Source organism: Tripterygium wilfordii, chromosome 18 (assembly GCF_013401445.1).
Source record: "Tripterygium wilfordii isolate XIE 37 chromosome 18, ASM1340144v1, whole genome shotgun sequence".
NCBI lineage: Eukaryota > Viridiplantae > Streptophyta > Magnoliopsida > Celastrales > Celastraceae > Tripterygium > Tripterygium wilfordii.
The window spans coordinates 12577674-12590601 of NC_052249.1; the positions used below are offsets into that span (position 1 = coordinate 12577674).

The 12928-nt window shown below is 39.3% G+C and overlaps 2 protein-coding genes across 7 annotated transcripts; both read left to right on the top strand.

Moving 5' to 3' along the window:
* The first annotated feature begins 281 nt into the window (after positions 1-281).
* LOC119984314 (scarecrow-like protein 8) lies at positions 282-2506 on the top strand. Its single transcript, XM_038828181.1, has one exon. The coding sequence runs from the start codon at positions 473-475 to the stop codon at positions 2342-2344; it is 1872 nt and encodes a 623-aa protein (XP_038684109.1). The 5' UTR covers positions 282-472; the 3' UTR covers positions 2345-2506.
* A 3760-nt stretch (positions 2507-6266) lies between these two features.
* LOC119983553 (proline--tRNA ligase, chloroplastic/mitochondrial-like) lies at positions 6267-12460 on the top strand. Of its 6 annotated transcripts, none has more exons than XM_038827220.1 (12): positions 6267-6669; positions 7452-7508; positions 7908-8042; positions 8176-8262; positions 8343-8456; positions 8541-8747; positions 9123-9290; positions 10021-10182; positions 10504-10703; positions 11053-11136; positions 11243-11324; positions 12086-12460. In XM_038827220.1, exons 1-12 carry the CDS (start codon positions 6325-6327, stop codon positions 12116-12118), a joined length of 1674 nt encoding a protein of 557 aa, XP_038683148.1. In that variant the 5' UTR covers positions 6267-6324; the 3' UTR covers positions 12119-12460. The 6 variants fall into 6 exon arrangements, with proteins under 6 accessions (XP_038683148.1, XP_038683150.1, XP_038683146.1 ...); XM_038827222.1 differs by having other exon boundaries at positions 12095-12460; XM_038827218.1 differs by lacking the exon at positions 12086-12460 and having other exon boundaries at positions 11243-11475.
* Positions 12461-12928: the final 468 nt, after the last annotated feature.

Here is a 12928-nt window from a genome sequence, read left to right on the forward strand (position 1 = left end):
GTCCGGTCAGGAGATCACTGCCGTATAAAAATCGTTTTATTCTCACAAAATTCAATCCAAATCGTCGCACTCTTTCACTATTCGCGTGGTTACACGCTATTATTCATTTCTTCGAACGGGACCCACTGATTTGGCTAATGTAGAATTGTTATTGGTGTTTGATTTACACGCGGTGGGCTAAGCGTCGATGCAATCTGACTTGGAACATTGAAGTGCAAGTGTGCAACAACTAGGCGATGAATAAAAAGCGTGCGGCAGTTAACTAATCAGCGTTCATTGCTTCGAAATAGCACAAAACCATTCGATCAATGACGATCGAACGGTGGAAACCTCACCGAACATGTTTCTATAAAGACGCTTCACGATTTTGCATTTAGAGAAAAACTTCCCCAAAAACAATCCTCATAAATCCAGAATTCCCTCTGAATTTGCCTCTTATAACTGCTGCTCTGTTGATCGTCGGAGGGGCAAAATGGCATCGGAATTTTCCGGCGGAGGTCCGGAATTTTACAGCGCAGGCAGATCCATTAACACCGCCATGACCAGCAACGTTTCTCAGTCTCCTTACCGATCCCAGCTCTCTCAAATATTCCTCGACCCCGCGTCGCAGATAACTCAACAGAGAACAGCAAATCAAAGCCTGATCGGAAAGCGAACGCTTACCGACTTTCAATCACACCAGACATACCAAACTCCACAACAATTGAACAGATTCTTTCCCCGTTCCGTGAAGCCACGGATGTACCAGAATACATCTCCGATATCAACTCTGTCTCCGATTGAATTGTCTGCTAACCTGTCTTCTGATGTGTATTCTTTGTCTTCTATCTCGCCGGCTTCTATTTTGTCAGAGCACCGGCAGCGCTGCGGCTTGAGGCCTCTACAACGGCAGATGCCGCACCACCTCTCGCCAATGAACGCAGGGCCTGTATTACAGTCCGGTGTACCGTACATGAACGACGCTCAGAAGGGAATAGCTAGTATGAATAATCAGGAATCAGAGAAGATGTTGAATCGGCTGCAGGAGCTGGAGAAGCAGCTTCTTGACGACAACGATGACGATGAGGGAGATGCGGTCTCTGTTATTACGAATATTAATAGCGAGTGGTCAGAGACCATACAGAACCTGTTCAGCTCGTCAAGTCCATCGGCGATTTCTACTTCTCCAACAAACTCCTCCACCTCTTCTTACTGTTCGTTGTCTTCATCAGCTGCCACTCCTGTCTCGAATTGTTCCAAAGAGACTGTAATCGAGGCTGCTACCGCCATTTACGATGGGAAAGCAGAGGCGGCCACCGAGATCTTGACGCGCTTGTCACAGTTTGCAAACAGGAAGGGCAATTCGGAGCAGCGAGTGACGGAATACATGTCGTTGGCCCTGAAATCACGCTCGAACTCTTTCGATAGCCCGCCTCCTGTCGCGGAGATGTACGGTAACGATCATATTGGTTCGATTCAGCTGCTTTACGATATCTCCCCATGTTTCAAACTGGGTTTCGTGGCGGCGAATCAAGCTATTCTTGACGCCACGCTAGACGAGCCAAACACGGATAAGTTCCATGTTGTTGATTTCGATATTGGGCAGGGAGATCAGTACGTGAATCTCCTACACGCGCTCTCCTCGCGTCGTAAGCCGCCTGTTACTTTCAAGATCACCGCTGTTTCAGATAATGGTAGCGAAGAACGGCTGAGGCTGGTTGGTGATATGTTGAGCCAGCAAGCGAAGCGGGTTGGATCTACTCTCCATTTCAATGTTGCCGTGGGTCAGAAAATCAGTAATCTAAGCCGTGAATCACTGGGTTGCGAACCGGACGAGCCGCTGGCAGTGAATTTCGCGTTCAATCTGTACCGGATGCCCGACGAGAGTGTCTCGACGGAGAATCCACGGGACGAGCTTCTCCGCCGCGTGAAAGGATTGGCACCGAGAGTGGTGACCCTAGTGGAGCAGGAGATAAATACGAATACGGCGCCGTTCGTAGCGCGGGTGGGGGAGGTGTGGTCGTATTATGGAGCGTTATTTGACTCGATTGAGAGCACTGTGGCTAGGGACAGTGCAGAACGAGTCAAAGTAGAGGAGGGACTGGGTCGGAAACTCGGCAACTCGGTTGCTTGCGAGGGTAGGGACCGCTTGGAGAGATGCGAGGTGTTTGGGAAGTGGCGGGCCCGCATGGGTATGGCTGGGTTCAATTTGAAACCAATGAGTCCGAATTTGGGCGAGTCAATGCGTGCCAGGCTCAGTTCAGGAAACCGACCCAACCCGGGCTTCACCGTTAAAGAAGAGAACGGAGGGGTTTGTTTTGGCTGGATGGGTCGAACTCTAACCGTCGCATCTGCTTGGAGTTAATTCAGTCTCATCAATATAGTGTTACTTATTAAATTGTCATAGTATTTTTAGAAGTTTTCCTGAGAAAATGACAAAATGTGGAAGGAAATTGAAGAAGAAAAATCACCCACCAAAGGAAGAGAATAAAATTTGTGTTTGCATTTGATGACAAATTTATGTGCATTATTGTTAGTAGTGTTTGGTATAACCAACCAATAATGGCTTGGCTTTCTAGATTAGTATTGGTTGCAGTCGTGCTTATTCTAGGCAATTACGTGTCAAGTATATATTGCTTACTAAATTTCAATTCTAAGTCATGTACGCTTCTAGATGTCAAAGTACGGTGTCACGTGTACAGCATTGAGATTTAGTGAAGGACAATGACACGTAGTCCATGAGTTCAACAAGTTTATTATATTGATTTACTCAATTGAATAACTTTATTCCATTCTTTTATCTTATGATTCATTGTTCAAAATTTATTGTTTTAGTATAAATTCCATTGTTTTTGAAATTCTATTAAAAAAAATAATGGAATTAAGATTTACCCGATACAACTCATCGACAATGAATCTCGTTATAAATAGTTTTATGCCCTGATTCCGAATATGTAGTTTTTTTTTTTAAATCTAACATGTATTTTAAGAGAAAACGTTTTAAAATTTCGTTTAAGAGACTTGAGCTACCACTATATGGACCATATAACATTATTGTTTAGTTTATGTACTTATAGTATTCTTATATTTGTGACACACATAATTGGATTTTTTTATGCCTCACATACAACATTATCTTTGTTGATAATCATCCGATTGCAAGCGTGTTGTGTTTTGACCTCCTATGATGAAATGAGACGAATTGTGAAACTATGGTGAGGTGACAAAAAATATTTGACGTGTCACTAAAAATATTTTGGCGATGTGATGATAAAATTTAATAATTTCCATTAATTGAGGATAAAAAAGTGTATGGCTCGTGTGTTTGATGTCAAAAATGTGGTCAATCGCGTTATGTTGGGAGTAAAACTAGCTCCATGTAATTTCAGCTTCTATCACATCTTCGTAATGGATAATATCATAACGTACCGCTTAACCAAATACTTTTTAATTCAAATAAAATGCGTTCAAGCCAAAAACAATACATTTAGCAAATGCAAACAAACTGTCAAACGTACCCATCATCACCGGTTCACCACTCTCTTTCTTTGTAAGTAAATTATAAATATCGAACCATTATTTTTAATTAATGTTTGGATCACGTAATTCACACCCTAAAATCTATCCACACCATTTATTTTTCAGTTATTCAGAAAGTAATTATCACATCATATTGAATTGAGCTCACATGGACCACTACCTACATTACTAAACCCAGTAGCTTTTCTCATAAATCTACATTTGTATGATGAGCTGAGCTTGCTAATGGAGGTGAATGACTGAATGGGGATTATATTATTGTTGATGATGTAATGCAGAAAGTAGAATTTACATGGTACCCATAAAAGAAAACCAATCATGACAATTGAGTGTCGGAGTTGATTGGGGTGAGAATTGAGAAAGAAAAAGATTACGGCGGAGCTATTTGTACCCCCAAAATTGCTTCTTACACCCTCACTGTCAGTACTAGCTAGCAGCTTTTCACCTTGTGTCAGATACTCTTAATGAATTGACCAGATACTCTTAATGAACACCATTACATCAAGATCTTAGAGTCACACGCATAGAGATAAGCAAGGCTGAGGAAGAATCGGATTTGAAGAAGTGAGAGATTGACAGGAAGAGAGAGAAAGGGAAGGAGAGAGAAGAAATGATGAGATTTTTTTCATTCTAATTGCAATCCGTGCTCAAAAGTCAAAAGGGATAAAAATAGGTATAGGTAGGTATATAGGGTGGGTTTATATAATAACACTCTTTAATTAAAAGTCTCACAGACATAAACTCTCTCTCCTCTTCAATCATAAAGCCTCGATTGCATTTCTCACTTTTGTTCACACTGCTCTTGTTTATTGTATCTCCTCTCTCTCTCTGTGCCCCTACTGCCTTGGAATTTGCCCCATCCCTCTCTCTCCTCTTGTCTGTTTTGTAACCTCCCCTTGGGTTAAGAAATATCTATATATATATATATATATATATTTCAATAGTCGATTCATGTCACCACCATGTAAATTTCATTTTTAATGAAAAAGGCATCATTTAAATTTGTTATTTGAATATTCGATTTGAGTATAAATTTGATACGTTAAACACACGCAAACAAAAATATTTGACGATAACATTTTTTTTTCTTTGGAAAACTATGAACTTCAATATATATCCTAAATGAATATTTTTTAATATTATTTTTTTGAAAAAATTTAAAAATAAATATTTTGTATAATTACTGTATCCTACCGATAGAATACTTATGTATCCTATACCGGTAGGATAGTCATATCATCATCAAAACGTATTAAATTTAAGGTCAAATCTACTTCTCTAGACTTCACGATTTTATAATTCTTGTGACAAGCAAACTTTAAGAGATACCAATACGTGAAACTACAACAATTTTAGAGAGAGACTAAAGTTTGACAAGATAAATTTATGTGAGTCCCATGAGTCAAGTACAAATGGTACATCACCATTTAAGTTAGTGTGATATCTCAGTGAAAAGTAGACAAGTGTTCAGGGTTAGTTTGTTACATAGGCTTTGAGTGATAGATTGAGAAATATTAACTTAGACTGTTTTAGCTGTAGCTATGGCTAGAGAGAGAATGAGAGAGTAAGGATGAGTAGGTAGGTACTCCACAAGTAAGAAAACTAAAAAAAAAGCGGATCAAAGTCCAACCAAATGGGTCTTATCCTTTCACATTGCATTGAGAATGAAATGAGCCCCCTGTAACTTCATTTTCAAACTCATCGTAATGAAAAAGCAATTGAGTAAAAGTAAAATAATAACGTCGAATAAAAATAATTTATTTCATATATACACGTTATTACAACAATATATAAAAAGGGCAAGATTGTAAAACCGAATATGAACAGTTTTTAACGTAAAAGTAGAGAGAAAAATGTTATATGGGTCCCACTTGTTTAAAAATAAATACTAAAAAAGAGAGATAAAAAAAGAGGGAGGTGGGTGAAGTAAAAAAGAGAAATATAAATTCGATTTGGGTATAAAAGTAGAGAGAAAAAGACATCATTTAAGATGAAGTGACTTTTGATAATGATAAGTGATTTGATGGGATAAATAATAGAGTAGATGGGGTTTATAAAGTAAAAGTGGGAGTTCAAATAGCAGGACCCAAAAGATTATCAGAGTCACAGCTAAAAGCAGGAGCAGGACCCATTTAAGGTGTCACAACAAAAGCAGGTTCATCCAATCGTACACAAGTCAAAACCATTTATTTTTCTCTCTTATGGCCCCTACTGGTTATATCCAAAGTAAAATTCTTACATCAGATTCATAAAATTACTCTTCTAAAATATTATAAGTTGATTGCAATGGACCATGGTGGTGGTACCACATTTATGATATTTACCTTCCTTCCCCCCCCTCTCTCTCTCTCTCTCTATGTGGCCCTTTTTTGTGATCGTGAAGAAAAATAACTGTGACAATATGATTTTGAATGGTGTGATAACAACGACAACATAACTTTCATATTTTTTCTTAGTCTAGATTAATTTCACAAAGATACTGTCTGTTTTCCTTTCTACTAAAACAAATTGTCCATATTGGTCATTTCAATGCTTCTGGTGGGTTAGGACTTCTCTAATTGCTGCTTGGCCCTTTGAAATGGGTTTTATTGGAATGGGCCCACTTGATGCAATCAGACGAGGACTCGACTCTGAAACACGGTTTATAAGCCCAATTCTTAATTACTTGTCTTGGGCCGGATTATACGTATTGGACTTGAAGCCTAATGTTAGAAAGCCCCACAAGGCCCATGATCAGCAAATAGCAATCCACACCGCAGTAGACAGAGAGCATCATCTCTGTTCGACCGTAGTGTACACTTGGACATGATAGTATCTCTAAGGCTACCTTCATTGAGTTCGCTCTTAGCTCCCTCCAAGCTCCGCTCGCCGCAGATTCACCGGCAGAGCTGCTACCAACATCTCCGGAGGAGAGTTCCCCACGCCGGCCTCTCTGCGCACAGCTCGGCATCGAGCCCGCCGGAGACTGAGGACGGAGTCGACAGCAATAAGACTCGAGCCAATCCCGACCAAGTGATTACCCCTCGGTCTCAGGACTTCAATGGTTGGTATCTCGACGTTATTGCCAATGCGGAGCTTGCAGACTATGGTCCAGTTCGAGGAACTATGGTTATCCGTCCTTATGGATACGCAATTTGGGAGGCAATTCAGGTACTTCTTTTTGAATAACTTTCCTTTCGTTTTTTCTCTTTTCCTGAGACCGTTTGGACTTTTTTATTAGTTGATATTATCTCAAACTCTTGCGGGGCTGAATTTGAAGGCATGAACTACCAACCTATTATATCGGTAATAAGAGAAGTATAGATGCCTATAAAATCGTGGTAGTGGTTCAGAGCAATTGGTAGCACGGCTGACGAGCACAAAGAAGCATGATGTATCACATTGTGTTTTGTAGATTTTTTGAAACATGGCACCGTAAACATATGAAAGTCTATAGGTACTACTAAGGTATATCTGCTAAAAAGATTATAGTAGAAATTTTGTGCAATTAGTGGCACAGTTGAAGATCACAATGAGGCAAGATGTCTCACAATTTATGTAATAGATATCAGGAGACACGGTAAAATGAGCACACGAAAGCATTCTTTATGTGACTGACTGCTTTGTTTTATAGCAAGTCTTTATGGAATCGGGTGGAGTCTCTTGAAGTGCATCTCAACTATTTTTCCAGATGAAGATGCCTAGTAGGGTGCTGAACTTTGTGGAAGAGTATAATGTATATTAATTGAAAGTATCGTTGTTTTCTTTTATCATCTGTATTTATATTGGATATCGGCAATGGCACTTTAGACTCACTTCTGAAAATCAAAGACATCCAGAAATGTGGTACTTTGCATTAAGATTGTGATTTGCATGTTTTTGAAGGCCTTTGATGTAATTATATGTAGTCTGTGGCGTGGTTTTTGTTCTCACTGATTTAGTTTCTCTTGCAGGATTATTTGAATGTTAAGTTCAAAGAGACTGGCCACAGCAACATATATTTCCCACAGGTGTAGTTCTTAATGTTCTGTTTGGTAGCTAAGACACTGTAGGAATAGGAAATGATACTTTTACTGAAAGATAGTGAACAAAAGTTATAGAAAGGAGATGATAAGAGGAGTCTAATACTATCATTTGGCTGGTTATATACACGCTCGCGTTTTTTGTGTTTTTCTGGATGTTGAAATCAGAATGACAATATGAGTTAGTACTACAAGAAAATGGGTTAAATGAGAACATTTTACAAGTAGTATATTACCTCCAAGAAAAACATTTTCCAGATATCCAAAGATGAAGCTTGTCAGTTAATGAATGCATTGTATTTATTGTGTGCTGTCTTGATTGTGTAATTTTAGTTAGCATTCAGTAATTTAGATTGCTTAGTAGTTGGTATTGGATTATGGCTGCAGTTTATACCATACTCCTTCTTAGAGAAAGAAGCTAGTCATGTTGAAGGATTCAGTCCGGAATTAGCTGTTGTTACAATTGGAGGCGGAAAGGAGCTTGAAGAGAAACTTGTGGTACACATATTTTTTTTCGCAAATGTTGGTTTGATGCAGTTTTCTTGTGTCCTTCCATGAATAATTTATAATCTTGGACGAAGATGCTTGTTTAAATTTGTGAAAATCAATGACTGAGTTTTGGCCTTGATTATTGCACTTCCCGAGGTTGTGGCAGGTCCGACCTACTAGTGAAACTATCGTGAATCACATGTTTACACAGTGGATTCATAGTTACCGAGATCTTCCTCTCCTGGTTAACCAGGTGTGACCTTCTCCACACATTACAAATGGTTTTTAGTTATGCAGGGTGTCTGCAGTCTGCTCACAATTTTGTTTTTGTAGTGGGCAAATGTTACAAGGTGGGAGATGCGCACAAAACTGTTTTTGAGGACTCTTGAGTTCCTTTGGCAGGAGGGTCATACTGCGCATACCACCCCAGAAGAGGCTGAAAAAGAGGTTTGTATCTTCTGTCTCTGCGACTGCACATAATTTTGATGCAGTATTGTTCATACTAATAAGATTGAATCTGGTGAACTGCAGGCATTACAAATGATTGACGTCTATACAAAATTTGCTTATGAGCAAGCTGCAATACCTGTTATTGCAGGTAAAAAATCAAATATTGAAAGATTTGCTGGTGCTTTAAAGACCTATACTATAGGGGCAATGATGGGCGATCGAAAGGCATTACAAGCCGGAACGAGTCACAACCTTGGTCAAAATTTCTCTCTTGCTTTTGCAACTCAGGTGAAGAACAAACTAAAAATTTCTGAAGTGGACCCTTCTCCCTTACTGTGATGTTGAAGTTAAAAATTTATTTGCTGTACACCATCTCCCTGTATATGTAAAAACTGTATACATATTTGGCGGACAGAAGTATGAAATTGTTATTGTTTTTTGGCTGATTCTGCCCCAAGTAATGAACTTCATGAGTTTTCTCCCTAATAACCTTTGAGCATTTGAGTTCTGTTTGATATCCTAGTTGTCTGATTGAGGTTAAGGAGTATGCCAGACATTCAAGGGCTTTTCAGCATCCATCTTAGCTGTCTAATTGTTATTTCCCTCGGTGCTTTGTACACTTTCTTTTCAATCCCTCAGTTATATTTTTCAGAGGTTCATCAGGAGTGTTTGTCCAAATGTGTCCCTGTTCAGTTCACCGATGAAAATGGGCAAAGGCAGCACGTGTGGCAGACATCATGGGCCATCAGTACCCGCTTTGTGGGTGGTATCATCATGACGCATGGAGATGATGCTGGATTAATGCTTCCTCCAAAAATTGCACCGATACAGGTAACATTTATCTGCATTTATTATTATTATTCCATGAGTTGCTATATAAATTGTGTAAAGTTGTTGCACGATCAGATCCACTTTTTGTGAGGTATTGCCCTCTTTCGCCTATTGGGTGCGGTGGTTTTCCATGAAAGACACCTTACAAGGTGGACAAGCTCAAAATAGTCTCCTACATAATATTTACTGAAGACTACAAATTCCTGATAGCTTATTCATTTCCCACTTTAGATTCACAATATTGTACAGATTGGTCAAAGCAGCGTTTAAACCGTATGATGGGTGGATATAAGATTTCTGTTGCTGCACTTTGTTGCATAGATTTTAGCATTCACCTGTTAATTTTCAGTGTGAAGTAGTTTACAGGGCGGGTACAACACCATTCATTCCACACTCAATTTTTCTGAGATAGTATTTTGCTATCAACAAACCACCATGTACAGGGATTTTTTTAATAACATAGGATGGTAATAAACTAATAATTCTATTAGATCTTTTCCTTGCAGTAATTTCTCAGTAACCTTGTGTTAGGAACTTAGGATTTCATGCAAAGTTTGTTGTCAGTTGTTCAATCTTCTTGTCCATCCTCTGCCATGTGATTTTTTTGTCTTTATAGCAAACGGAACTGTCTTTATCCTGACCTGAATTATGTTTAATTATGATTTCTTCGTCATTATTGGTACTGATCTGTCTTAAATCACTCTTGATTATGTGCATTGCATGCTTTCAGGTGGTAATCGTACCAATTTGGAAGAAGGAAGAAGAGAGAGTAGGAGTCCTCAATGCTGCGTTGTCTGTAAAAGAAGTTCTGTGGACTGCTGGAATCAAAGTTAAACTTGATGACTCCGATCAAAGAACCCCAGGACGGAAGTTCAATTTTTGGGAAGTGAAGGTTCTTATTCTTAAAATTTCAATCTATGTTTACTAAAAAAAGTTCTTGTACTGAGTCTAAATTGAATAGCCATGTACCAGTAGTAGTTGTCTATTATGTAGTGCATATTATTTATGACTTGTAGTGGAAGTTGACTGAACATTTTTCTTTGAACCCTGAGAAAATTCATTGCTTGACCACCATCATATTACCAGCATGGTAACCCAACGGCCAGTTTCCCAGTTGTTTGTAAACTTTTGACTGTTAACATTGGGTGCTTGTGCCATTTTTTTCCTTGCAATAAATACTATCAAAAGCTCACTGAGAATTTTTCTCTGACAGGGAGTTCCTCTAAGGATTGAAATTGGCCCTCGTGATGTTTCAAGTGGGAGTGTTGTGATATCTAGGAGAGACATTCCTGGAAAGCAAGGAAAGGTATTTGGAATCTCTATGGAACCATCAATTTTAGAAGCTTATGTGAAAGACAAGTTGGATGAGATCCAGCCATCACTCTTGGCACGGGCAACGTCGTTTCGTGATAGGTGCATTCTCTTGCTTTTACAACTATTGATCTGTATGAGTTGATTGTTGTGCTTGATCTTGTTGGAGCAACGGTTTCAGCTGTTGTCACTTTGCATCGTATGATATGAACCATAGTTCTCCACTTTCTTCCCAAGTAAGCTAGTGGGGGCAAAAGAGATGGACACAATGCTAGCACCAGTTCTAACATATTTCAAACAGATAGCCCAATAGTATCCTAATTTTACCTAAAATGATCATATAGCCTGCCTTATCATATCCAATGTGTCAAACGTCATCAGTTTTGCGCTCTTTTAAAACCTCCAGCTCATTTTAATTTTTTTTATTTTTTCCTGATGCTCTACTATGCAGTAATATTGAGGATGTGAGCTCATATGATGAACTCAAAGCTGCAATATCCTCTGGCAAATGGGCGAGGGGTCCTTGGTCGGCTAGGTATATAACAGTTTCTTTATTCATCCTCCGCTTTTTGCCATTAATACGTTTATGGTTACACAACCATGTTCCTTGTCTAACGTTGGGCAACAATTGTTGATAATAGTGATGCGGATGAATTAAGGGTGAAAGAAGTAACAGGGGCAACGATCCGGTGTTTCCCCTTTGAACAACCCCAAGGGCTCAAGGTATGTTTCATGACTGGAAATCCAGCAGAGGAGGTTGCCATTTTTGCGAAGTCCTACTAAGCTTTTGTCATTTCCTATGCATAAGATTACCAGATGTCAACATCTCTTCCTCACCGGGGTTGATTAAATTAGTAGAAAAGCATTGTGTCAATTAGCATGAAATTTTATATTTTTTCCCCGAACCCACCAACCCCCTTGTGAGGGAGAACAGCTATGCGAAACCACTGAGAGGTGGTTCTCGGCTTGGTTAGGCGCAATTGTTCCCAGGTTTTGATTCCTACTAGTATTTATTGGTGCCCATCTGCATGTGGGCTTCGGCCTGTATGTGGGGGCTTGCTAGTGGAATGTAGTTTGCTAGTGGGTCTTCACGCAATGGGCCTTGGCCAAATACTTATCCTGTTGACAGATGAGAAATTTCTATGTGCACAGGCATGTTAGTTCGAGATTTACGTTCACCCAACTATTTAAAGGATACGTTGAGTTGAGTGGTTCATCTCTTAAAAAAGAAGAAAAGGAGAGAACCACTACGGAGATAGTTATAAGTTTTCTTTTCATCCACTTACATAGCTTTGTTGTCATTGAACATCCTCATTGAAGGGTCCGTGTTGTCATTGTCTCATTGATGATGCATGAATTCAGCATCTTCATTAATTTTTTTGATTACTATTGAGAGTCTTCAATCCATGGATTCTTAAGCCAACGGTTACCTATTTATGTAGCTTGTAAAGCCTGTTAGTGTAGAGTCGTTAACAAGTGTACAGCATCATCAGGGCCGTCTGTATTTGGGAATGTGACAGTCTGGTGGGCCAAGTGGGGACGTGGAAGGACCAGGTGCAAATGGGAGTGTAGGGTTCGATTGTCCTCTTGGTTTTTGTCCCTTGCGTGGAATGAACTCAACAAAGCAAGGTAGCAACCACCAACTTGTGGAGAGAGACATGAAAAGGTACATTTAGGAGAGCTGTCGAATAATGCTGAGGAAGGAAGCTTCTTGGGTCTTGGCAATTACTCACTATTTAATTGGTTTGCTTTTGTCCTTATGAAACACCATAACAGTAATTGGAGCAGTGAAATTGGGATTTCTCAATCAAATTCACTATATTTTTTAAAGCTTCTACCATAAACTAACGTTGAGTCTCTGAAGTGACTTTGATGAGTCGCAAGGGGCCATTACATAAGGCCAAGACTCCGTTTGAGTGTGATATGATGCTTCTCAACTTTGCTCCTTCCACTTACTTGGACAATTCTATTGGGCCCGAGGACCCCCAGGTCCAGTGCCTCATTCGGCACCATGGTGCATGATAACGAATGAAGATGATGTGCAATATTGATGTGGCCCGATGCTTAACTTCAATACCATGATATAATTTGAAGAAAGTATGGAAAAGTAGAAAAAAGAGGTGATAAAGAGGGTTTGACCTAATTCACTTTGTAGACATATTTGTATTGTTCGCTTTGTGACTTAACATCAGCACGATTTTTTCGTTAAAAGGATTTTTTATATTTTGAGAGGAGTTGAACTCAAATTTATAAACCACACGATTGGTTCTCACCTAATCAATGTATGTGTACATATATTGGTTTATGTTGAACAATATGGTTTAATT

What these genes read in the sequence shown, in the direction of transcription:
- LOC119984314 (XM_038828181.1), top strand. Translation starts at nt 473, where the DNA reads ATGGCATCGGAATTTTCCGGCGGAGGTCCGGAATTTTACAGCGCAGGC.
- LOC119983553 (XM_038827218.1), top strand. Translation starts at nt 6,325, where the DNA reads ATGATAGTATCTCTAAGGCTACCTTCATTGAGTTCGCTCTTAGCTCCC. An exon ending in CAATTTGGGAGGCAATTCAG is followed by an intron (nt 6,670 to 7,451) that starts GTACTTCTTTTT and finishes TTTCTCTTGCAG; the next exon opens with GATTATTTGAATGTTAAGTT. An exon ending in TCAATTTTTGGGAAGTGAAG is followed by an intron (nt 10,183 to 10,503) that starts GTTCTTATTCTT and finishes TTTCTCTGACAG; the next exon opens with GGAGTTCCTCTAAGGATTGA.